Source organism: Chaetodon auriga, chromosome 6 (genome assembly GCF_051107435.1).
Source record: "Chaetodon auriga isolate fChaAug3 chromosome 6, fChaAug3.hap1, whole genome shotgun sequence".
Lineage (NCBI taxonomy): Eukaryota > Metazoa > Chordata > Actinopteri > Chaetodontiformes > Chaetodontidae > Chaetodon > Chaetodon auriga.
The window spans coordinates 17,638,357-17,663,822 of record NC_135079.1 but is presented as its reverse complement, the minus strand read 5'-3'; the positions used below and the strand labels follow the sequence as shown (position 1 = coordinate 17,663,822).

The 25,466-nt window shown below is 43.7% G+C and overlaps 1 protein-coding gene across 1 annotated transcript in view; it reads right to left on the bottom strand.

Annotated features, from left to right (window-relative positions):
• ldlrad3 (low density lipoprotein receptor class A domain containing 3) overlaps positions 1–25,466 on the bottom strand; it is a 71,931-nt gene that overhangs the window by 30,695 nt on the left and 15,770 nt on the right. The window contains exons 2-4 of the mRNA XM_076733837.1: positions 15,200–15,346; positions 5,391–5,516; positions 3,323–3,454 (exon numbers count right to left, since the gene is read on the bottom strand). Of these exons, the coding sequence (XP_076589952.1) occupies positions 3,323–3,454; positions 5,391–5,516; positions 15,200–15,346 (405 nt within the window). The remainder of the gene's footprint in view (positions 1–3,322; positions 3,455–5,390; positions 5,517–15,199; positions 15,347–25,466) is intronic.

The window sequence follows — 25,466 nt, the reverse complement described above, 5'->3', positions numbered from 1 at the left end:
CTCCGTTATCCGTTACAGTCTCCCCTCTCCTACTCCTACTATCTCACTGTGCGATGATTGCACCAATGCATTTCAAGAAGATTGTGTATTGTTACATTGCACCGTTTGCCACTTTGCCGCCTCTCTGCTATTTCAAAAATCAATTACCCATCAAATAAAACGATAAACAGTAAAGCTCTGTGCCGCTCTGTTCACATCTAACTGTGCCAAATTGTTTAAAATCACTCTGATGGGAAATAAAAACACTGGAGGCATAAAGAGCTTGGAGGATGGCGTTGCTTCTGTGGATCTAATTATCGGACACCTCTAGGGCAGGATAAGCAAACGCTACTCTATAAACGGCACGCTGATGTGTCCGCTGACAGGCCGCGTGCTGATCTCTCACTTGACTATTCACATCAAGCAACCAAATGTGGAGACACTGAAGCAAGTAATTATGGGCAAGGAGGAAGACGAGTTGAACAGAGGAAGAGGTACAGGAGAGAAAGTGAGGAAGGAGATGCTGTGCTCAGGTGGCTTAGAGCGGATATTGTAGGCCTTATCTGTCACCTGCAGGTCTGTGCTTATTATAGAGAGGCAAAGTCAGAGCAGAATGTAAGGTGAGTATGTGTGTGTGTGTGTGTGTGTGTGTGTGTGTGTGCACATACAGGAAAGAAATGCAGAGTGTCAAACTGCAGTGATGCCTTCGCTCCACAGAGGGTGATGATAAAAAATAAATAACTTAAAAAACAAATGAAAGAAAAAAAAAACTGAGCTGCTCTTCATTCATTGGTTCTGAAGGTCATGACAACATGGAGCTCACAGCGTCTCAACACTTGTACTTTACACAGAGCTACACAGGTTTGCAGCAGCAAAATAAGCAGGGGAACATTTAGGTCAATTGCGCAGCATACATACAAACACTCCTCTAGGACCAGCGCCGACAGGGAGTCTTTTGGTACGTTACAACACTTCTGAACAGCGCAGAAGAAGGTGCACTTGTCCATGTCTGTGAGAGCTGCATTGAAATCATGCAAACGACTCAGCTGGATAGTTGAAAATTCAGGCATTTTTATGAGAAGAAAAAGATGAAACTGGATACGCTATTATTAGACACCTGAAAACATTTTCGAGATGGAGGCAGTCTGAGAAGCCTCTCAGTCAACCATAGCATGCCTTTTAATAAAATCGCTGCAAGGCAGAACACTTTCTCTTTGTGGGAAATGGAGTACATTAATTGTACTCAGGACCAGCAGTACTGTGTATCATAAAGCTTACAGCTTAGATTTTCGCTCAGCCCAAGAGCTGCAAAAACATTTTATGATATGATGTATCTGAGCTGCACCACACTGTTTTCTACCAGGTAATTAGCAGCGAATGCTAATTGCATTAAACGCAAGCAACATTTTTCAAATCCATCAAGCGTTAAGTCTTCTGCTAACAGTGAGCTACTAAGACTGTGGTTTGAGATCTACTGTAATACCTCAGACACCGTAACGAGACACAGCTACGTTCCGCCAGCCGGCACCACAGTTGGTATTGTTCACTTGTCAACAAGGAAATGGAGTGCAGTGGAAACGGATATCAATCAATATTTCTGCATCACTATGCAGTTCCATCCAGCATTCAGCGGCTCTGCATTGAGTGGTGGAGTCTGGAAAAGAAGGCCTTGTGATGATGGATGGACTCCCTTTCTTTCTGTCGCTCTCACAAACACACACACACACACACACACACACACACACACACACACAGAGGTAAGAATAATACAAATTTGACCAAATCAGCTTCACTAATTAGGCTAAATAAAAAATAGACTGGAAGCACATTCGATTTAGATGCTAGGCTAAATCATAATAAGCAGCGTAATTATCTCCTGCAACCATTATCCAATCTGTGTCAGATCAGAGGCATTTTTCACAGTCGGGGAAATACCGAACACTTGAATTTTATTTTAGAGAATAAGCGGTATTGAAAAAGTTTCACCAGGATCGTCTGTGCTTATGTTCTGAAGTGTGATGTGTAACCGCTGCAGAGCTCCTTCCCTGATTCTCAGACATGTTTTGCCTTTTGAGTTTTTGCTGCCTCTCTCAGTGCTGGTGATATCATTACTGTCTTGTGACAGTGACAGGTTATCGTTGCCTCTTTTTTTTTATAACTCTGCACTTAGCCTGTTTTCCGTTTTGTCAGTTCTGACAGACTTTTTTTTATTTTTTTAGTACAGAGTAAATCGATGTGACGGAGGCACCTAGACAGGAGAGTAGGGATACACTGGGAAAGATGGAAAGATAATAAAATGAAAAAAATAGAGTGACGTTGGTCCACATTTGATAGCCTGGGGTTATATACACAGCAGGGCCGGACTGCTGGAAGAAATCATGCCACTGGAAGTGCAGCTGAAGTGTTGACAGAAGCCGACTGTTGTGCCGTAGTGGCAGCAGCTGCGTCTGAGAAGTGAAGCTGTCAGTGGAATAAGACATCCTATACCAGAAGACATCAGACTCACTGTCAGGGATGATGCTGCCGCTATTTGTGTGACAATGCCAAGTCAGCACAATGTCATCGATATATTTCACCACATTATACAGATGATGCCATGGTGCCTGTCTCATCATTTTATCAGGATGCATAAAAAAGCTAAATACTGTACCTACGAGCTTCCGCCTGTTCTGAAATCCGCTGCAAAGTTCATTGCCAATGTTTCCAGCTATTACAGTGTGATTAAATTCAACAAGTTTGTCCAAACAAGTGGTCACGACCCAGTGTGTCATTGCTGTGAGCGACCTCTGAATGAAGTGGATAAAGTGAGAGGAAATAGAGACAATTTAAGGACTTATAACTGTGAGAGAAAACGTACACGTCCAGCATAATTGGCGTCTCTGCTTCTAGTGCTGTGTGCAGTGCCTTTCCCACTAGCTCCAAAACTCCGGAGAAAAGATCATCATGTACATATTTCCACAGTTTCCACCCTTTGTTTGTATAAGTTTGTATAATATCCTCCTGCAGAAAGTGCACTTTATTTACTAGATAATGAACATGGACATCAATACGCATACTGTTGGTTTTTGCTGTACGTATTGAGTTCCATCTGAAGTTTGTAATGAAGTAGAAGCCTCTGATTCACAACGCTAAGTCAGCACATTCTGTTCACAAGTTACATACTTCTGTAGAAGTGTCGTGTATCGAAGTCTTTACATCACAGCCAAACGCCTTCACACTTTCTGACACTTAATGGCTCCTTGTAGACCATTGGTCAAGTAGAAACATAGTGTCTTAGTGATATTTGCACATCATTATTATCTTGTATCCCTTCTTAAACCAGACGTTTGACTTCCTGAATTACCTGCTGTAGTGAGGCAGAGCTCCTCGTCGCTGTTGTCCTGACAGTTGTCCTGGCCGTTACACAAGAAGCTGCGGTCTACACAGTGGCCATTTCGACACTTGAAGCGAGCCTCGGAACACACCAGTGGGTTGCCTGTTGTGGAGAGAGGGCAGAGGTCAAGGGTCAAGTGTTAGTTGAGTAAGTGTTGTTACAGTGAGAGGTTTCCATTCAACGCTTCCTGACAAACAGGAGCAACTGTGTCAGTGACTGTGAAAAACAAACTGCAGAGTGTAAAAAAAATTAACAGTGGAAGTTTGTGCAATTTTTGTGTCAAGTTGTTTTTGTGTGCTCATTGATCCCATCCCATCTACAACTCTTTGATATGACCCACCACTGACTAAAAGAAAAACAGGGCTGAAGAATACATGAAACATTAAAACAGTGCCAGTTTGCAAATTTGATCTTGGGGTGTGTGATAAAAATCAAACTAAAAAAAATAAAAAAATAAATAAATAAATAAAAAATCTCCAAAACATCCTGCCCTGCACCTCCTTTAGCACACGTCATGGTTCTGTCTTTTGTTCTAGCTTCTGCAAAATGAGGCAGAATTATCTTGTGAAAAGATCCAGACAATTACACAGTTGCGACGCAGTATGTGCTGGGAGTGTGGAGCAAATCTCCATTTAAATGGCTAGATTAGATTTGCGAGCGTGGGGCCCTGCAGGCTAGGAACACTGCCTCTGACAATGGTGAGTGACTGGCTTGATGCACGATCCCCACTGGGAAAGCAGAGATGGGGTCATGTGAGGACAAACAATGTGTCTGATAATATAGACTACACCTGCATGTTCCCCCTGTCCTTCACTTCAATTTAACATGGGTATTAACCTGTCTACAAGGCAACGCTGGACCCAAGGGTGCACAGTCAGGACTTACAAGCAAAGCAAACAAATAAAGACGACTCACACATTTTTGAAAAGGTAATACAATTTGCCATGATGCCACCACTGTCATCATCTGCTCTAAATGCAGGGTTTCATAGTGAATGAAGGGGGCAGCAACAGTACAGAAATTGCATTCTTTATAGAAGGATGTTCTTCCTCTGAGGGGAGAGGCATTCCTGCTTCACGCTTTAGAAAGTACAAGCAGTACAATTCAGACACTACAAAAACTAAAGCAACAAGGCGGAACAATAAATTCTCGTGACTATCTCTGACAACACCTGCCCCCACTGTACATAAGCAAATCTAAAAAAAGGCAACACTTAGATGATGATCATGCGCATGTTGTGCCTGTGGAAAAACACTGAGATCTTTGCTTCACAAATCAATTGTCCAACCTCCAGAGATGGAGGTTGAGATGTAAGTTCAGCAAGATATTCTCTTTACACACACTGCAAAACTGAGATAGAAGGAGGTGGGAAGAAAAGTGGAAGAGGCAAACGTGTGAAAGATGCACATTTTGTCGAACGATGTCTGCTGCTCCTTAATTAAATGAAATAAAGCATTTTTTATTGCTGTTGTTTCTGCACTGACCCACTCACACTATATGCAAAGTACTTCTTTGTTTATACTTTGTTGATGAAGCATTTTTCTAGCTTAAAGGGTGGACTTCAGCAGTTTTGTACCACGCTTCTATAATGAGAAAGAGATTCAGTCAAAAAAGAACTGCCACAATTGAAACAACAGAAGCCGGGATACTCTTACTTTTATTTCTGAGGGTAGAACTAGACCACCCCGGTCTGGTTAACGCCTACAACTCCACAACCTCAGGTTTGTAATTCAGGCTTTCTGTTATCAATTTATGGTCGCTGTACACAACTGTATTTACAGGCTGAATAGTTCATTATTAGCACACTGATTGTTTAAAATTTCTGCACTTCCCTTAAAACTCTGCTCAGATTTTACAGGAATAATTGTAGTTGAGTTGTGCACATGTTCAGTGCTCAACCCACCTCTGGATATATGACCAGTAAAACAATCTAAACTGTTATGACTGGAGGACAGTACATCATTGAACACTGGACTTCTGGAGGCCATGGGATGAGACAGATTGCTACTGTTGGAACTGGCTGTTGTGTGAGACTCACTGCAGTTCTCCTCGTCGCTCCCGTCAGGACAGTCACTGAAGCCGTTGCAGCGGAAGCGTCCGATGATGCAGTGGACGCCATTAGCACAGGCGAAGAATGTGGGGGCGCACTTTGACTTGACCTTGGCTAATGACAGACGGAGGGTTGGGGGAAGTGGTGGAAAGAAGGAAAATTGATTAGTCTATGGGTGATGTGGAGATGATGAGGAAGATTTCAATGCGTTACTTCATGTTTTATGACAGAACTGATGTGATGCACAAGAGAAGGGAGGGACCCACCAATAAGGTCAGCAAAGTTTTCATAAAGTTATTACTGCAATAACATAAAAGACTCAACTTGTTGTTCTAAACCATTCAACAATTAAGCATTACATGAGGTTCAAAGAGTCAAAAAACTGCTTTGTTATAGAGACCAATTAATTATGAAGCTCATTTTCTTGTGCATTGCTTATCTTCATGTTCTCTGTATGACAAGGTAAGGGTAAGATCCCGAGCACAAAGTCCTGATTGGAGAAGAAAACAAGTTAATGACAAAGACAAAGAGAGCAAACGTGTGGGAGAGTGTTTGTATGGATTCAGCCATTGATCAGCCTAAGCAGGCCACAGGACTTATCTCCCAAGACAGGCCCGAGACTGAGTGACGAGCCCACAGAACATCAATGCCTGGCATCCTCCGTTTAGCTGTAACCCCTAGTTTTAACTGAAACACATTGATCTTCCCTTGCACGAGGAGAAAAACAAGATAGAAGGTAGACGCAAGCAAAGACATCAGAAAATAAAGGACCCCTCTTTAGCTCGATCGCTATGAATTGAGAATTTTAAAGCCTGATGGCGACAAAAAAGACCTACAAAAGACATTGCAGCACAGCCGACGCTATTTAGTTTGCGCGATCCTCTCTCAGACCACTGTTTCTCCACTCTCGCTGTAGTTAAACTACTCATGGATTATTCCCTTCCGGTAATTTGCATTGCAATACAAATGCTTAAAGTTGTAAATGTGGCTTTGTGTGAGAGCTACCACTGCTGTTATCGTACTTACTAGAGACACAGAAAGGCAAAGCTACCAATTACATCTGAGACATTGTTATGATACGAGTTAAATAAGACTAGAAGTTAACGCCAATGATGCAGCGGCATTATAAACATACAAAAGAATGGAACAACCCACACAGTGAAACGCACAGGGAGGGGGAGAGTGAGTGGGCATGCTAGACATCTCAAAGCAAGCCACCAAACAGTCCTTCTGTTTTTTTTTTTCTCTCTCTCTACCGAATACAAAGGGTGGAATTGGCCCGCTCATAGGTTGGCATTGTGCCGTCTCAAATGCCAGGGGCGCACATTTTTCCCTCTACCATATATTGTGCTAGGCTGATTTATGAGCTCTTTCAAGCTGCGGCGATTATGTGTAGCGAGGGGGGAGGGCTAGGCATAACAACCACGAGGGTTTGGAGCGCCCGTCTCCAGGATGAAATGTAATCCGCTGAACGCTGGAGGAAGCTGGTATAGCGCCCGATCTCTGTGTCTATAGTCTGGGAAGCCTTTGTTTACCTGGACAGCAGAGGCCCTAACCACTCAAAGCTCATTTTGCATGGTATATCACATTCATTAGAGGCCAGGCTGAAAAACAGACATGGCTTCGAGCTGTAGCAACACATAAAAGAAAAGATACACAAACATGCTGCAGTGGAGGGGGAAGCTGAAATTCATCTGGCCACAAACAAAGGCAATATCATCCTTTCGTCTCCATTTTTATTTATTTTACATGTCCAGGATTTCGCTTCTATTTCTAGATTCTTTTGTTTTGTACCCAACTCTCTTGGCTATGGATCCTGACAGCCTTTTTCTTTCTCCTGTTTGCCGGGCCGGCTCGGTTAGAAGGACAGCTCTAAGATTCCTCATCCACTCCCTCCCTCACCCAAATCCTCATTACCACTTCTACTGCTGGCAGGAATCATCTGACCCAGTGTTTGTGTTCCAAATTAGCTCAAAAGTCACATGAAGGGCAAGCTCATGAAGGGAAATTCGTGGGTGGGAGAGACAGCGCTGGTTGGAGGGATAGAGCTAATGTGCTTAGCTGTATTTTGGAGGATGCATGGCCCTTTATAGCCTGAGCTGAGCAGTTTTCAGAGCAAGAATATGAAAAATTAATTAGAGGGAGCAAATTGAGGGCGGAAGAGATGGTAAAAACACAAAACTTATTAAGTTTCCTTTGATGATCCTGTGACAGTGTCCTGTTTAATTCCACGTCTGGTGCTTTGACTATTCAAATTCAAGTCATGCTGCAGATCCAGGTGATGCTGAATCATTTCAGCCTCCCTCTGCAACCTACAACCATCCATTTCCTCCGGTCTTCATCCCTTCTGTCATCATCATGTTTCTTGGTTTGAACTGCTTCAGTTCGTGCCAAATTTTCTTTCTCTTCCCGAAGCCTTTGTAGAAGTTGTTTACGAAAAGCAGGCAGGGTGTTGGATGGCGTCCAAACCTGGTTCCAGTGTTCAGCCGAGCAGCGCAAATGAAAACGAATGAGGTTAGCAGTGGAGCTGATTCCTTGAGGTAAGACTATCACTAGCAGAAAAACGTGGCTGGATCACACCGAAAACACATGGTTGGAGGGCACACAAACAAAGGCACGAAAGCACACACATAAACACTCTCTGTTTTACCGTCTGCCATACAATTACTGCCACACACCAAACTGAGCCGTCAACTCTGACATCTGTCTCAAATTTCTTCCACAAGAACATTTTTAATTGAGAATAATGCACTGCGCTTTCTCCAAACATCCATTCTTCATTTGTTTTTTGCAACAAAACAATCCCAAACATTTCTCGCTAAAAGGAAAACAAAGTTCAAATCTAGGCCAGGGAGTGCGGCACCATGGCAGATTTTTGGGTTTCAGAGTAAATCATTTTTATAATCTCACATGAAGTTGAAACTGAATACTGCTGTTTGTCTCTTCTTTCCACCGCCCTTATCTCCCCCGTGGCCTCAGCATTCATGCCAGGCTGAATCCAACAGCAGAGCTCTTGTTGCAGAGGCGGTACGCTTTGCTCTTCCCCAGCATGCACCTCTGTGCCCCTCACCACACTTCTCCCCTTTTCTCCCTCTCCTCGCCTCCCCAGAGAACAGAGTAACTTGTTTGGCACAGGTAGGATTGGTCGTGATGGGCATGCATGATTGACAGAGTGAGGAGAAGCACTGGAGGAAAAGACTAATAAGAAAGAAAACAGCAGCGAGGGAGCGGGACAGAATGGAGGCTGAGAAAGCGTGGAGACAGCTGAGGACTTCAAAGGTTTCTCTGACCGTGCAGAGCATTTCTGAGGGGAGGAAATCAATAGGTAATGGAGTCAGGGTGTAAGCAAGAAGGGCAAGGGTAGTTTCACTCTAGAGGGCTTAGGGATCAAAATAATCATTCCGTACTTTTCACTGTCCAAGCCCTGCACGCTTGTTGTACAACACAACAACCTTCTGTGTGCAGGAAGAGGCACTGCAACATGATAGAGCTGCCTTCAGCTCGAGGGCCGAGCGTTTACGGGCCACTGGCGTTCCGCGAAGCCATCAAACTTTATGCTAGATGAGGAAGCAAGTGCGGCTCGTACACCATACAGCAAGCGCATGTGCAAAATATCAGCAATACTTCAACAGCTTCAGATAAAAGGAGAGGGAAGCAAGGGCATGTAGTGAAAAAGCAGCGAGTGATCTGTCTGATAATAACCCTGCTGCAATATTCATCATAGAAGGCAGCGTGTTGCTAAAATTGCCTGAACTGGTGGTGCCCAACATTGTATTGTAAAATGACAAGACAGTATTTGTTATTCCTTTGAGGGTTTTGAAGCAATCATTTTACCTAATTTGTGACTATTGATCGGACAAGGATAGCATTCGATCTAAAAGGGAAAACTGGAAGAGGAAAAAAAAAGACTGTATGTAAGACCCTAATCAATATTTCATCCCTGTTCCTTGGTATTAATTACACCAGCTCATAGATCAGTCGCACATGAGATGCACCAGAATCAGTCCCATTTACTTTTCCTGCTATTAAAGCTCCATATTCTCTTCCTTTTCAGTTTTTTTTTTTTTCCTGAGCTGGGCGAAAACAACCCACACAAACCAAGAAATCCTCCAGTCTCCCCAAACCCCCCGATCCCACGCGCTTTTTTTTCCATGATGTCCTCCTGACTGCACACACCCACACAGGAACACAAAAACAAACAGAGCAAAGGACACCTTTGCACAATGAAGCAGTGCATGAACAGGAGACAACAGAAGAATAAAAACAGATCTGTCAGCAGAACGTGGCTCTTTGTGTTCGAGTCAGAGCATTGGTCATTGTTCTTATCACTATAAACACACACTCCTAATCGCAGCAACCCCTTCCCTACCCACGGTGGGGTTTGGTAAAGAATTGGCAGTGTGTGGAGCCTTGATATCTAAATCATAACCGATCTGTCTCAGGAGTCTTTTTAGCTATTTTCCACCCCTGCTGTCGAGGAGAACTTTGTTGTTGATAAGCATTTAGCGGCTCTTTGAACTCAATATCTCGTGGGCATTTTGTGGAGGTCAGTACGCAACAAAAAAACAAAAAGCTCCATTGATGTTGCTCCAGGCTTTGGTTGTGTTGTGACTGCAGAAAGCAATAATGTGATAATATTCCAGTAATCCAATGAACTGACTTTATTTTGCTCCTAATTGTTGGGAAGCGCTAACCGGATCAAGAAACAGCACATCAGGTAATGAAAACTCCACTTATTTCCTGAGTTGTTATGAAGTATTAATAGACTTTTAAAGCAACTGACAAAACATCAGCCCTTAGTTGAGCCACCAATTTTCTGCCCTTCCTGAGTGTGAGTTAGAGTTAGAGTCACGGCTGGCATGTGCAGAGTTTAGTTCGCACAATGTGCAAATTTGCAGCAAATCTTATGGAATAAAGACAGTTTGCTTAATGCAACACATTGTTTAATATGTCTGCAACTGGTGAGCAGATCAAAAGTGATTTTCCCTTCGCGAATGCCACATGCTAAAGCATGTAGCTCAGGCCTAAGAGTCATCACGTCAGCGAACTGACTCGGAAATGTTAGCTACACAGCAATATTCATCTGAAGTTAGCCAAACCCCCAGAGTGTATGAATTGGGCAATGGTTCATTTTATTGCTTATGATTTCAACATTTCATTTGAAGTGGAAGATGGTGTTATTCTTGCAAAAGTAACACAGCCTGAAAGGCTAAAAAGAGTCAGTATTGCACAAAAAAGGGAACTGTTGGAAAGAAGTTAGAAAAAGAAGACATTTTGGGTTGAAGGAAAATGTTTTTGGGTCTCAACCATCTGATTTATCATCGTGTGAGCCCTCAGATTTAACCAGCAAGCCCTTTGAGGCGTCTGTAACAGACAACACGGGCTCAACCAGAAACCTACAGAAATCCTGTACGTGACTGGAAAACAAGACAACCCTAACCCTAAACAGATAATCTGGTCTTCTGCACAACATAAAAGACAGATAATGTCATTTTGATGGCTGCTCCTTAAGAGCCACTGGCCCTGCTGATGGCTCTTCTGGTTAAAAGTTGAACTTGCACATAAGTTTTTAAGTGTAGGATTGTGAATACATGGATTCTTCCACACAGAAACGCCGCACAGCCTCTGCCTGCAGGACCGCTTGTTCAGAGCAGTCATTTCTTTGAAACAAACTTGTCTTTCCTCTTTCTTCCAACTGCATTTCTCCCTCGTCTTTGATTCCCCACTTCTTGCCTCATACATCATGTCCACTCACCCTTTCGGCCCCACTATGTATCTCTCCTCTCTCGTCTGCTCATGCTCTGCCCAGACAAGGGCAAAGAGGCTAATCCTGGCTCTGAGGCCCAGTAAGCTCAGTCAGCTCTCCTCCTTCTCTCCTCTGTCAGTATCCATTTCGTCTAACACCCTCCCAGGCTGTCGTTATGGACACCAGAGAGCAGGCTGGTACTTTTGACCTCTTTGTGTGAGGAATTAGTCAGCAGCCTGTCTCTGAATCATTGCTTGAAGACCCCTCAAACGTGCCAACACATATGCATACAATAATGCCCACATAGGGAAGACGTTCGGTACAGGAGATACTGTAAAAACTGCTGATACGTTTTCATGTGAAATTCAGTTAAATTCATGAGGAGCAAAGCAGAGGTTACACTCCATAAAAAATTGGACTTGATAAAAACGGTCTGCAGGGGGGGTCCTGGCCTCGCGCAGCAGGACAGTAATACAATAAGCTGCATCTTTAATGCAATAAGACTCAGGCTGGAGATCTTGCCTCTCTCCTCTCAGCCCAGACTGTTATTTAGTGTAAGAGCCAGCAAAAAGTATTTACATGACTCAAGGGCACCCTTGTGCTAGAGGGGACCGGAAGAACAAACAAACAAGAGAGGAGCACTGGGGCTCGGGAGGAAGGGAGAAGCCCATCTTTTCTAAGAGAATAAACATTCCCTGACCATTCGAGAGACAATCCCTGGCCAATGAGGCATAGCAGGCTGGAACGCATCTACAATAAGCAAATAAATAAAAGACAGAGGCAAGCAGACCAGGTTTGCATAATTCTCTTCATAGCTTCTTCACCCAGTGATAACGCTGGAAGAAAATATAGTCAAAAAACGGTAGAAAGAAGTTTATTTTCCAGGCAAACAACTGCTGGTAAAAAATAAAAATCTGCCATCGTGAGTTCATGTGTGGGTGGTTCTGTCTTGCAAAACACTTTTGCACTGACTGGATCAATGCAACCCAATGTGTGAAAGTCAGTGTGCTACTTTGCGTTTTGGTGAAATCTGGGTTTTACACATTTCGCACAGATTCAAAGGAAAATTGATCTGTTACATGTTCAGCCAAGTAATTTGCAAGTCCAAATTGATTTGTTCTCCTTTGTGTCTCCCCGTTAGCGGCGCGATTTCCAAAAACAAAATTCTCATTAATGAGACGCCTCGGAGATGTCACCACATGTGACCTTTACCTCAGGCTCTGCAGAACTATTCCTCGGATGGGAGACACCCACACGGGCACAAGGCTTACAGGGGATATGCGCTCTAACTACAGCTGTCTACTGCTGCAAGTGTATGCGGTAAAAATAGAGACTGGCTCTGGAGAGCAAAAGACTGTATATGTTCACACATACATGTTATAAATAAGTGATTGTGTATATACAGGATGCATGTATGCAAGGCACACGGTGTCCATACCTAACACAGGACGCAGGAAGAGAAGACAAGAGAGCACAGGGGTTACTAAAAATATAATACTTTAAAGGTCCGGTGTGGATGCTTCAGTGGCATCTAGTGGTGAGGTTGCAGGCTGCAACCAACCGAATACTCCTGGCCTCAGCCCATATGTTTCCGAGCCAGCAAGAGAACCTGCAGTGAAAAGTGGTTTCTAGAGCCAGTGTTTGGTTTGTCCAGGAGGACCTGCTCCCTCTGTAGGTATAAAGAACTCATTCTAAGGTTAAAAAAACACAGTGATTCTTATTTTCAGGTGATTTTAAATTAATGAAAACATACTTTAATGAATGATATTTGTTCATTATATTCCATTTCTGCATATTCTGCCAACCGATCCCCCTAAATCTTATCCACTAGAGCTTTAATGATCAAGTCTTATCCAACGAAAATGGACTAATTAAGGAAATAAAGTGGTCAAAAGTAAAAGCTTCTATATTGATGCACACGTGTTGTTAGAAACCTCCTGTCAGAAGACATCTGATCATGTTAGAGATGGGAGGAAGTTTGATATCCTGTGGTGGTCAACAGCGGTCTGCCTCTAACACGACTGTGATTGGAGACGTCATCAGACCATACAGAGGTAAAGAGGTCAGTCTGATGGCAATACTTCACTAAACAGAAGAGATTTTTACGACTTCTCTTTGAATTCTATTCATGCAGCTGAATGACAAGAGGAGGAAAAGCAAAGTCAACAAACTGTCTTTTGAGTTAGCAAATCAAGCACCCCCCTCTGTTAAATATATATATATTTATATACTGTGTGTGTGTGTGTGTGTGCTCTTAGAGGGGGGTGTCTAATTATGATTCTACTTGCAGAAAATCCAGTGCTGCAAGTCTCAAAGTTTCCAGGCATTGTGTTCTCCTCAGATAATAGACAGAACTCCTGCTGTAGCCACCATAATGAGGCCTCCTCTCTACCTCCTCTCCTTCCCTAACTCCCTTGGTTCCCCCTCCCTCCCTCCCTCCCTCTGTCTGTCTGTCTGTCCCGGCAGAGGCCACTAATGGAGCCAGAGGCTTGTCTGGGGATTTTTGCGAAGCAGTCGCCGGAGATATCGACTGACAACTAGCCATCTATTTGAGGATAATAAGGCCCACTTATGCCAGCGCAGATAATGTAGACGTCGACAACAAACACAAATAGACCTCTGACAACCGGAGAGGCAGGCTGAGTGTGATGCTTTGTGATAACTTTTACCAGCTTTTATCTACAGCAGTGTAGCATGTAGTGTCAGCAACAGACAAAAAACCCCCAAACCTTGCTTATCTGTAGGTTCAAAGTGAAAGTACTTGAATGTTGAAGTACTTCTACTTGAATTTGATTGACGATGTAACAAACTGACACATGAACTGTGTGATTAGCTGGAACAGGAAGACTTAATGCATCTCATTCTGATGCAATTAGTCCAAAGGAATCTGAATATTATCTTCACAGGTCTGACAGTTGTTGACAGTTTAAGGCCACTGAGTGATGAAAATCTGGGACACAGAACTCATCCATCTAAGTAGTTTAGTAATGCAACAGACTTTTTGCAAGTTAAAGAGATGTCAGTAGTGAAAGTGCACTAAAGAATACAGTTTAGGACACATGTATACATAACTTAGAATGACAGAGACATTGCAAGCTAAGAGGACTGATGACTGCAAAGCTTGTGGGCTCTGTATGTGTGTGCTGGCATGCCATGGGACACAACTTTGTCAAGAGTAGTTTGCCTGTTCCCTGAGCTGCCAGCAAGAGACAACAGTGAGAAAAGCGACTGCTGGAGGAGGAGAAAAGAAGAAAATGAGAGAGGTGACAGAATGGAGGATGAACCATATGTGATTTTGTTTTTGGCAGCGAATTAGCCGGGTACAAAAAAAAAAAAGAAGAATCTCTGCGAGAAGCGGGTTACACTTTTTTCTAATTGAAAACAAGCCCCTCTGAAGCAAATAGCAAGCCAAAAGCCAAGAATAATCACAGGAGATACAGAGAGGAGGCCCAGAGAGGAGTGAGAACGGGAGACAGTTAAAGAGATGAATATATCTGGAGATGGGGGTTTCCATTCAGCGTGGCAGGGCCTCAAAGTCAATCTTCATCAGCAATCCCATCTTTGCATGGAGCTCTGGCTGAGACGGGAGGGGGAAGAGGAGGAGCAGCAGACCAGAAAGATCAAAGCCCACTAAAAGTGAGGATCAAAACTGAACTATTACTGTAGCCTTACAGTAGAATTATGCATGCGCTGCTCTTCCTGCGCGCAGTAGTAATCGGCCTTTGCTTTGATGGTATTAAGTTCTGCCCCGGTGCTAAACTGGGGCCGAGGGTCTGGCGGGGGAGGAGGGGCGCAGTCTGCCGGGGGAGGGAGGTGAGGATTGAGGAGAGAAGTTCGTTTAAGTTGGCAGAGAATTAGCTTTAAATGGCCCTTATGGCTTTATGAATAGGGACGGGAGCTGAAGTACGACTGCAATATTGGATAGCGGGAGGAGTTCAGGAGTTGAGAAGACATGACGTGACTCTAAATAGGCTATTTGGCTTCATTGCTTCAAGGCACAGCTGAGGGTTGAAAAAAGAAGCTTTGACAATGGAGTCGAAACTGGACTTACGACAGCCTTTCTCGTCGCTCTTGTCGAAGCAGTCGGGCAATCCGTCACACTGCCACCCACCTGGGACGCACTTCCCATCCCCGCACATGAAGTTCCCAGGGATGTTGCACTCGGTGGTGAAGTTATTCCCTGGGAGCAGCTGGCTCTCTGATTGGAAAACAGATAGAGTGACACAGGGAGGAGGAAGAGAGGGGGGGGGCGAGAAAGAGAACAGACAATTACAATCTCACTCCATGAAGAAATTAAACAGGTACAGGGATACTGCACTCCAGCGATATTCATCAGCGCAGTCACAATGAGAGACTTGTTATCTCCAACCTCTAAATAGAGAAATATGAAAGGCTCTGTTTGAAAAGCAGAGGAGGTCACTCGGTGTTAACAGTATTATGAGCGCAGGCGTCCGTTTAGAGCAGGGCAGCATCATAATTGGGCAGATAAGGACACAAAGACCAAATAACAGTCACATAAACAAAGCACACATCGACGTCTTGGACACACAGACCACGAATACACACACTCAGAAGAAAGACGGTACCCTGAATGAGCCCGGGCCACTTCAAGTTGACGCAGTGCAGCTGCGGCATAATGGGCTGGAATGTGAAACACGGCCTTTTGGCTGAGGTTTGACACTATGCAGTGAGCGGTTTAGCTCGTAAACAAAACTATAGGGCAGTAATGAGGAGTTCCGGGCAGGCGGGGGAATGCTTTCATCTGCAGTGCTGGAGCTGGGTTCAGCTGGTGGGCCACGCCATCACACTGAGAGCGGGACACAGGAGGTGTGGACCTTAAAGCCTCAGGTGACAGTGTGGATAAAAGTAGAGTCATTCTGGAGAAACTTCCTCTTGCCTTATACACGAGCATGAACGCCACCTGTTGCTGATTGGCTGGAATGCTGTTGTGTGGTTTGGTCAGATTGTTTCCTGTTTACAGAGCCAGGGCTGTGAAGGAAAATGTTGTTTTTTTTTCAGCGCACACACAGGACAGACAGGTAGCGGACCATGAGGCGATGTTCACTGCATTTCAAAATTCAGCAAATATCAACAGTCTTTCTCCAGAATGACTCACCCCAAAAAGTAAAGTGACCAGTGAAGTGACTGATTGAGACCGAGGATGAGTCAGCCTCTATCTCACACTGATATCTAATAACTCAACTGACTCAAATATGAGACTTTCTATAAACCTCATCCAAGGAGATCATTCATAACTCATCTGTTGTCAGCTCTCGCTCAAGGTCTGTTAAATCAGCACATTTCCTGTGATGCCCGGTGGCTTATTAAATGTTAAATTCACTGTTAGAGGCTGGTATTGACCCATGCTAATGTTTCCAAAAACCACAGCGTTGACTTATTTACATTAACGTTGACATTCTAAAAACATCACATATAATATGACCATTTAAACATTCTCTGTGGGGATGCAAAGACATTGAATATCCTACAATAGTGCAGTTGAAAGAGAAGCTTCTTCGTCCAATATTTCAGAAGAGATCAGACAAATGAATTCACTTTGTGCGGAAGAAACAGGGTTTGTTTCCTCTGTTTAATCATTACAGGCACGCATTCTCAGTGAGGCAGTATTCATTACGGAGGGATCCGATGTACTCCAACACAAACTGAAAGGTTTGACCTCTGAATGCTTGTGAATTCATAACCAGAGCTCGCAGGTTCAACGCCGTTAGTTGATATTCATTTAGTAGATGTAGCCAGTTCCCAGAGTACAGCTGAGTAACTGACACATAGAAATCATCTGTCCTTACATCATCCTTCTCCCGCTGCCCTTACTGCAGCAGGTTGTGGAAAGCATGTATGGATCCTCTCTAAAAATGAGACAGCACGACCCTTCTTTCCCTCTGTGGGCATGATGCAAACCCCTCTTTTGTCTCTTGCAATATAGAAAAAGGGAAGTGAGGGATGAAGAGAAAAGCCGGGTGCAATTTATGAGGACTGGAAGCATTTCAATCATCATTTCACTCATCGGTGGGAAGCAACGAAGACATGCAGTGAAAATTGTTTTACATATTAGTAATTAGTAGCTTTGCAAAACTTAAACTTCTAGACGACTTCTTGTGCCTGCTTCACCTGTGTGGTCTCACATTTCCTGAAATAGAACAACACCAATCCCAGCGGTGCTGCAGGGACCGATTCTCGTAGACAGCGCTGGTGATCGGGCACCACGGCGAGCCTCCAGGATATATAAACAGCCGTCCAAGTATGTTTGAAAACTGCCAAATGTCAACTTTTCGTTATCTGTCTGAGAAAACACCAGCATCTTCACGCAATCTCCCCTGACTCTTCCCCTCCCCTCCGTGTTTGCTCTGTTCGCTCAAAACAGGCACACTTTGGAGAGACAGAGAGAGAGACGGAGACAAAGGGAGAGAGAGAACGACACAGCAGCGTCAGGAGTAAATGAAGACTTAAGGCTTAAAATACAGTTAGACTACCAATTTGACATTTTTTAACTGAAACAGCTCTATCTGACGTTCATACTGCCGCCATACTGTGTGTACTTCTTCCACTCAGTATACTACAGAGCAGCCTGGAGCCTCTGTGGGTTTACAGAGCCACAAACTCACACACAGAAGAATGTGATTAGGCTCACTCAAAATGCCACGTAAATGTCTACGCAGACCCGAGCACAACTAGGACGGAGATGTAAAACGACTTCAAAGGGCCGGCGGTGCAGGAGGCGCAGGTTAATTGGAGATTTGCTTTGAGAGCAAGGGAGAGAGAGAGGACGGAGCATGTGTTGCGCGTGTGCTTGAGAAACGGCCAAAAAGAATGAGGAAAGGTTGACAGACAGCTCATCTTCTCCCATGAGTCTCTAACACCGCCAGTGGCAAACCTTTGCATCACTTCTTGTATTCAGGTTGTGAGTTCCTCTTTTGACAGGCTTGCTACACCCTTGTCATTCTACCGATGCGGTAATAAGCCCGAATACTTACAGTGGTTTACCGTGGAGGTAACGAAAAGGCCCACCTCATTACTGCAGTAAGCGTGGCTACACAGCTCATTACAGCCTGCTCTATGAGCTTGTTAACAGAATGATACGTCGCCACAGTTCTCTGTGGCCACTACCACAGTCCAACAAGGTGACCTGGAGAATTTTAATGGACATGACAGTGTCTACTCACTCACTCATCCCATCCGCTTTTAACTATTATGATTGGGCAGCCGCGGGCACTATGCACAGCTGCACAACACTGCTGTGCGCAACTGTGGTCACACAGTGGGTGTGTGAGGGAGAACTGGAGGGGATAAGGCAGGGACGACGCTGGACGCCTGTGTATCTTGCTGGGGGAAGCGTAGACCAATTACTCAGGGTAAATATTGACTATACTATCCTTGCCTCTGCACACCCAACCTCTGTCTTCCACCCTTTGCAACCCTCCATCATGCCTGCGGCCCCTAAGGCCCTATTTAGACTGTTAAAACCATAGAGGGGTAGAGACTTTGAGGCATTAGCTGGATACTTTTTTAATTAGCATTTACATTTTCTGTTTGCGCTCCTTCCATGAAGTTTTGCTGGTTCACTCTGGGTGAAACTCTTCCCCTCAATCCCCATTTTAGCTGAGCTGCTGAACTGGTACTGTAGAGTGCACCTCTATTTCCTCAATTAGAATATGAAATAAAAAAGAACTCCCAGCATAAACACAAGTCTAATTTCCCTATGGTCTCGAATCTTACTGAAATTACATTTGGAATATTTTTTGATATTTTCTCACGGAAAAAAACATCCCTCATGCAATCTTTCCTTATTGAGTCATAAGTGGCATGCAATATGAGCACGGCTGCCGTGTTAAGATTGTATGCAGTCGAGTTAAAGAGATTCAGATTTCAAATCCTCTTCAATCATGTTTGAAGACACATAAAAATACTGAAACGGTGTTTCCACAACAAAAGTTCAAATACCTTGTTCAAAACGCTCAAAATTAACATCTACCCCTTCTCTCTCATTAGAAATCCAGATCTACGATATGCAATTACGTCTCACTTCTGCCACTTCACCGTAGAGTCCATTCTCAGCATATGAGCACTGGAGGTTTCCATTTTCCACGTCACACTATGAGTTATGATGTCAAAAAACCACGCATGTGTGTGTGTGTGTGTGTGTGTGTGTGTTAAACTCAGATTTGAGGTGAGCACTGAAGAAACTTTCCCCCTCCAGCAGCTGAATGTGAAAGCAGCCTCGGAGTATTAAACTCTGCACATAAATCATTCTGCACCGAGAAGGTCAAACATCCAAGAGAAGCAACAATAAAGCAAAACACATTTTTAAGTACCACTTGCAGTGCTATGGGGCCGTACTTTTACAAGTGGGCTAGCACGAGAGTGGCTATTCCGCTGCTCAGCGTTTGGTGGTGGTGATGCACAGTGAAATGTAGTAATGTGCCTGCAAAGGCGAAGGAAGAAGACAACCACAAGCTAGCCAATAAAGCTGTAGATGTAAATGCAGCAGGATGTAAAACACCGGCTGGGCAAATGTTTTCTGAGGAAGGAAATGCATCCAATATGTTTGTCGGGCGGGTAACACTGAATGGTAAAAATAATTTTATTATACAAGAAAACTCCTCAGGGCACCTTAAATCAAAGCATTTCTGGGTTAAAGCAAGGAAAAAACTCGTCCCGAATTCAAATAAAATCATGTAATGAAAACGCTGCGACTGGGCCTGGTTCTCCTAAGTATAAGATCTTTACATTATTCTAAAAGGTGATTACTTTTTGCATAATTGGAATTGAAAAGGGGAACGTATACCCATAATCTTTTAAAAGGGTTGTCAATTATTCAATATCTTTGACCACAAAATCCAGAGAATGCAGAAATGGCAAGCTTCCAACTGTCACTCCAGGATTTTCTATAGGTACACTTCATACATAATGATTGTGGAAACGGCAGCCTGGAGACTTCAGTGCAGCCTAAGCCATTCTCTAAAAATGCAAATACAGGCTGCGCAAACCAGCTTACAGTCCAGCCACCCACATCTGCAACTGTCTCCCAGCAGGTCTTATGAATATTTTCATGCCAAATGTCAGCGTGCCGCCCTGACACTGGACAGCTAATTTGGTAATAAAATCTATAATACTCTCGACAGAGCCTATTGAAAATTTAATAAACCTTAAAGTGCATAGATGGCATCCCCTATAAGACCCCTCTGGGTGCATCTGGACTTTGGGTTGTGGTATTGGAGGCGCCGCAGTAACTGCTGCTACAATACTCAACAGGGAGATAGAGAAAAGTGCTGCGTGGTGGGCGAGAGGAACCAAAAAAAAAAGATGCTGTGAGGAGTCAAAGCAAGAGTGTGCACGGAACGCAAGTAAAGACAGTCCGCTCACTATGGAAAAGGAGAGATAAAGAGGAGTAGATGAAGGGGAACAAATGGGAGGGGAGGGAAGATTAGGATGCAGCTGGAGCAGGTTTAAGGGAAAATGGTAGAGGGGTAATAAAAAAGAGAAACAGAGAGGTGGACAGTAACATCATTTTCTGCCCTCACATTCCTAGAAATAGCCACCCTAAGCAAGTTCTATTCCCTGTGCTCTGCGCATGAAAGGTCAGTGATATAAATCTATATCTGAGATGACTATTGGCTTGGCTGTTACTGCTTTAACCCCATATTCCTCAGCAAGCTTAGATATCTGACCTGCATTGATTAGCCCTGAGTGAGAGGTTTGAAACAGCACCTAAAAACTGATCCGGCCGTCTTTGCATACCACATAAGCTCCAGTAGAAGCAAGGCTTCCACGGCTTATGGGAGACGTATGACAATTAAATGTTTAGAGAGGGGAGTTGTTGAGCTCCCCAGAGGAAAACAAATCAAGCATCTCTTAACATAGGCTTTTTGTCTTCAACAATACGCCATACTCTGCCCACACAGTCTCCAGTGAATTATGTGAAATCCTCTTGGAAGCTGAGAAGCTACGCCACAGCCTGATATTGTCAACACAAACACTGATGGCAAGGTCTGCTTGTGTTGGAGGAGAAGGGAGTAAAAACTGGACTCTTTCAGGCTCAAGGTTAGAAACTTTCACTTCCACACGACATGTAATGGGCTGGCTATACAAACAGGCTCTGAGGTGCATTGGCTGTCTCTTTCATTGTCTGTGAGTGTGGACGTGTATTACTCATGTTGTGGGGACATAAATCTGTTTACACAGTCACACTGTGGGGACTTGTTTTCCTAATAGGGACAAAATGCAAGTCATTAAATGATCAAATTTATCATTAATGGTTATGGTAAGTCTATGTAGCCTCCCCAAAGAGATGTGTGTGTGTGTGTGTGACAGAGAAAGACAGAGCTTCCCAGAGACAGGAAAAGACTCTCCATCCTGTTCCCTCTGCTCACTGAAGCGTCCAATATAAATAAGCACAATTGCAAAGAACCTGGTCTGCATCAATTAAAGACCCCCTACAGACACACACACACACACACACACACACACACACACACACACACACACACACACACACACACACATACGCACACAGCATACGAGCACAGAGCAACAGAGCTAGCAGGGCCTTAATAGGGATGGATAGAGAAAAGAGCAGTCATGCATGGAAAAAGACAGTAAAGCCCAAATAATATGATATTAGGAGTGATTCTTTCAGCTGCTGTTCAGCCTTTCTGTAGCCACACGGAAACTGTGAATGTGTGTGTGTTCGAGGGGGAGGGGGGCACAAGCTTCAGCACATGCTATGTAATTACTCTGTTTGTGTGGTGTCTGCGGCACAGTTACGTCCCTAACAGCCAATCCTAAATGAGAAACTGAGCCGAAGAGAAAACAGCCTTCATTACAAACGCAATTCTAAAGTGAGAAGAACAGAGCTCTGAAGAGACGTGAAGTTTGATCATCATTAATCCAAACATTTCACATCTACCAAGGCAAGCTGCGCTCACTCATGTGAATCAATTACCAAATCCCCATAAAATCCACAACAGAGGGTAAGTACCTGATGAAGAAAAGGCAAAACAGAAGCAGATTATGAGTGCAATTAGGCTTTAGAAAATGCAAAAAGAAAAATGGTTGAGAAGAAAGCAAATAAGACTCAACGTAAAGAACTAAAGCACAATTGCAAAGAACCTGGTCTGCATCAATTAAAGACCCCTTTGAGGATGCAGGTTTGCTATTGTATAAGATACCATTACATCTATTTCTGTATGTATTTTCAGATAAACAAGACTTGGACCAGGAGTCCTCAGCTCCAGTGTGCCACAGGAGGAATCTGATTGGTGGTCATTAGTCATTCCAGTAATCTAAAGAGGTAATCAGCAATGTGCAGTGGATTTCATGTTGTGCCTCGTTCTGCTGGGGAAAAAAAAACAAAAAAAAAACAATGAAACAAACTTCCATGAAAATACAAATGAGGGGCATTTGAAAGAAAGCGAGCGTGGACAGATAGAGAAGTAATGAGCAGAATAAAAGCACGGCACGAGGGGGAGCTGAATCAAAGTCCTCATACTGGTTTTTTTTTATTTTAATAAAGAAGGTGGATACATGCTTTATAAATAAACCACAGGGAAGAAGGTGGACCGACCGCCTCTGCAGGGATTTTATGGTTCACTTTCTGAATAATCATTTAGTCCAGAAACACTATGATAAAAAATAATTGCCGCTGAGTCACTGGGACTGGATGTGGCATTCGCTGGACAACTGTAAGAGTAATATGCACTGACTGTGATGGTGGCTTCTCTGGTGACTGGGATGAGCTGCAGACAATCCTTCTCTTGAACTCTAAACTTCAAGCTAAATTAGTGTGTGATTAATGGTGGTGAATGATGGTTTTCTCCCATTGTCTGCTAAACTGTATGTTAAAATAATAAGCCACAGCAATGCAATAACCCATCGAGCTGCAGCAATGATGCACGATTCTCCCATATCCTCGCTTGTTTCATGGCGTTCTGTGTGTGCTGACATGGCACACTCAACATGCAGGACATGTCTGTCATTGTAGCTTTAATGTGGAGCACACTCCAAAAATAAGACTTCCCCACAAGGGGAAAATAGCCAAGGCGTTGATGTGAGTCACTCTTCCTGCCAGAGCGTCTGCTGTTCTCAACAGGAGAGGAACGAAGATGTTAGAGTTCAGGACAGCCGACGTCTTCCCTGCTCCGTATTCTTCTGCTGCACGTCCGATGCCGACATGACAACACAAACATGCCTTAATCCTGAGAGGAAAACGTACATTTCTGTACATCTGTATTCCACTTTTAGCCTTTTGGATTCAATGACACAGCCAGGGACACGGCAGCACTGGTAGCTGCAGCTTTACAGCAGAGGCCAGCGTGCAACCAACACGAGTAATCCTACAACCAGACAGGTTTTAAACAAATCCCAGATTTACCCAGTTGTATGAAAGCACGTATTTGGAGGTGAAACAAAAGCACATTCAGCTGAAGCGCCCGATAGAAGTCACGTTCTCCTTTCTGAAACTATGTTGGGTGCAGTGGGTCAAAGTTAACCTCCGAGCGGCTCGCCAAAACCGGAAGCTCATTCACAGCTTAGTCTTGGATAATAACAGTCACCTTAATCTTCACTTCCAAATTAAGTTCTTTATATAAGACTGTTAAACAGCTGACATGTTTAAAACGGTCTCCACTTTAAATTTGCTTGTGAAGAATAAGAGCTGAAGGCCAAAACTGATGCCGATTGGTCACCCTACCACACTAACAGGAATGTGACCAAATCATCTTTGCCTCGGGCTCACTTCATTGCTTTATTTGCAGTGACAGCTGTGAGCATACAGTTTGTTATGTAATCCCGATTTTCATTAACCTAAAAGTGAGAAAATGGGACTGTGATACAGTTCCAGCTCAGCATGGTTTGACAGTTTTAATCAGATCTAAAGCTGCGGGTGTTTTTTTTTCGGGGATTGGAACTGTAATGGAGACATGTTGATCTCTCATCAGGTCGCCGTCACTTGTTGTGTTCACTGAGGAGGTCATGAGAAGCAGCTGAAGTCAACTGCAATGTTAATTTGTACTGCATATCTCCACTGCTGATCAGATTTAGATGGTACGGTTTAATGCACAGGCCACACAGTGAGGACAAACAGACATCAGACGTCTGTGAATTCTTGGCTCTAGAGCTTGTTTCATCTCTTAACGCGTCCGTGCGCTGTCTCAGTCTTTCACAGTTTGCTAATGCTAAACTCTTATCCATGCTATATAATCAATTTGATACGCTGTGTGCAGCTGTACTTAGTCAGTATACAGAGACAGAGTTTTGATGGGCTTATATAATAAAACATTCCTATTGTAGGGTGTGTTGATGCAATAAGAGTGTAATAGTGCTGATCAAGAAAACTAACAAGTATTTCTGAATTTGCCATTTTGCCATTTCCCTCCCAGTTTGGAATACCTGCGTCCTCATGCGCTGTGGTCCTTGTCTTTGCTCACCCTCCTGCTGGCCTGGACTTTTCACTGATTGGCATAAACAAGTCCAGATAGATGATGCTCAGATGCCCAATCCAATCCAATCCCGCACGCACTTATCACCTCTGCATTCAGTTATTATTGATTTATCATAACATTTTTATTTACGTGTGTGTTGTGTATAAAGTTTCCATTAGCATGGAGATTGACTTCTTTCGCCTCGAGTTGGTTTGTGGGATTGTTAAGAGTTGGTCTATGACCTGCCCCTTTCCTATTTGGTCTGCATCACTTTTTCATTCATAGAAAGGTCCTTGTGAGCAAACTGTTAACCCCCTTTTTTGAATAAATCAATACGAAGGTGATGTGTGTGTGCGGGAATTGGCTTTTTCCTTTGGAACTGGTTTATTGGTACAATATCATTGTACACCGGTTTGAATATTTTCTCCTCTGTGTTGACACAGAAGTAGAGCAATCCTGTGAAATGGAAATGTCTAATACATTCACACGTTTTAGTTCTATCAGGGTACCATGTATATGCACGCACACACACACACACACATGGATCTAGACGGAGCGGGGGAGGCACACACACACAGAGTAAAACAAAAGGAGCGTGGTAGCTGCTGGAAAGCGCAAAAAAATGTTTAAGAATCCCCGTCCGTCACTAAATTAGCAATGTTGCGCTTTCCCCGTTCTGCATGACATTTGAAATGTTTCATCGCAAACCAGCACCGTCACGCATTTGCCTGTGCAAACGGAATGAAACTTTCTGCACACGTGCACCAACATCATGAGGAAACTGGCATGAATAAGAGAGGAACACATCCCACTGAATCAATCAGACCACATGCACCCCAGATGCTTAGCTCCATCTTTGAAATGATATGTTGGTCTGAGCAG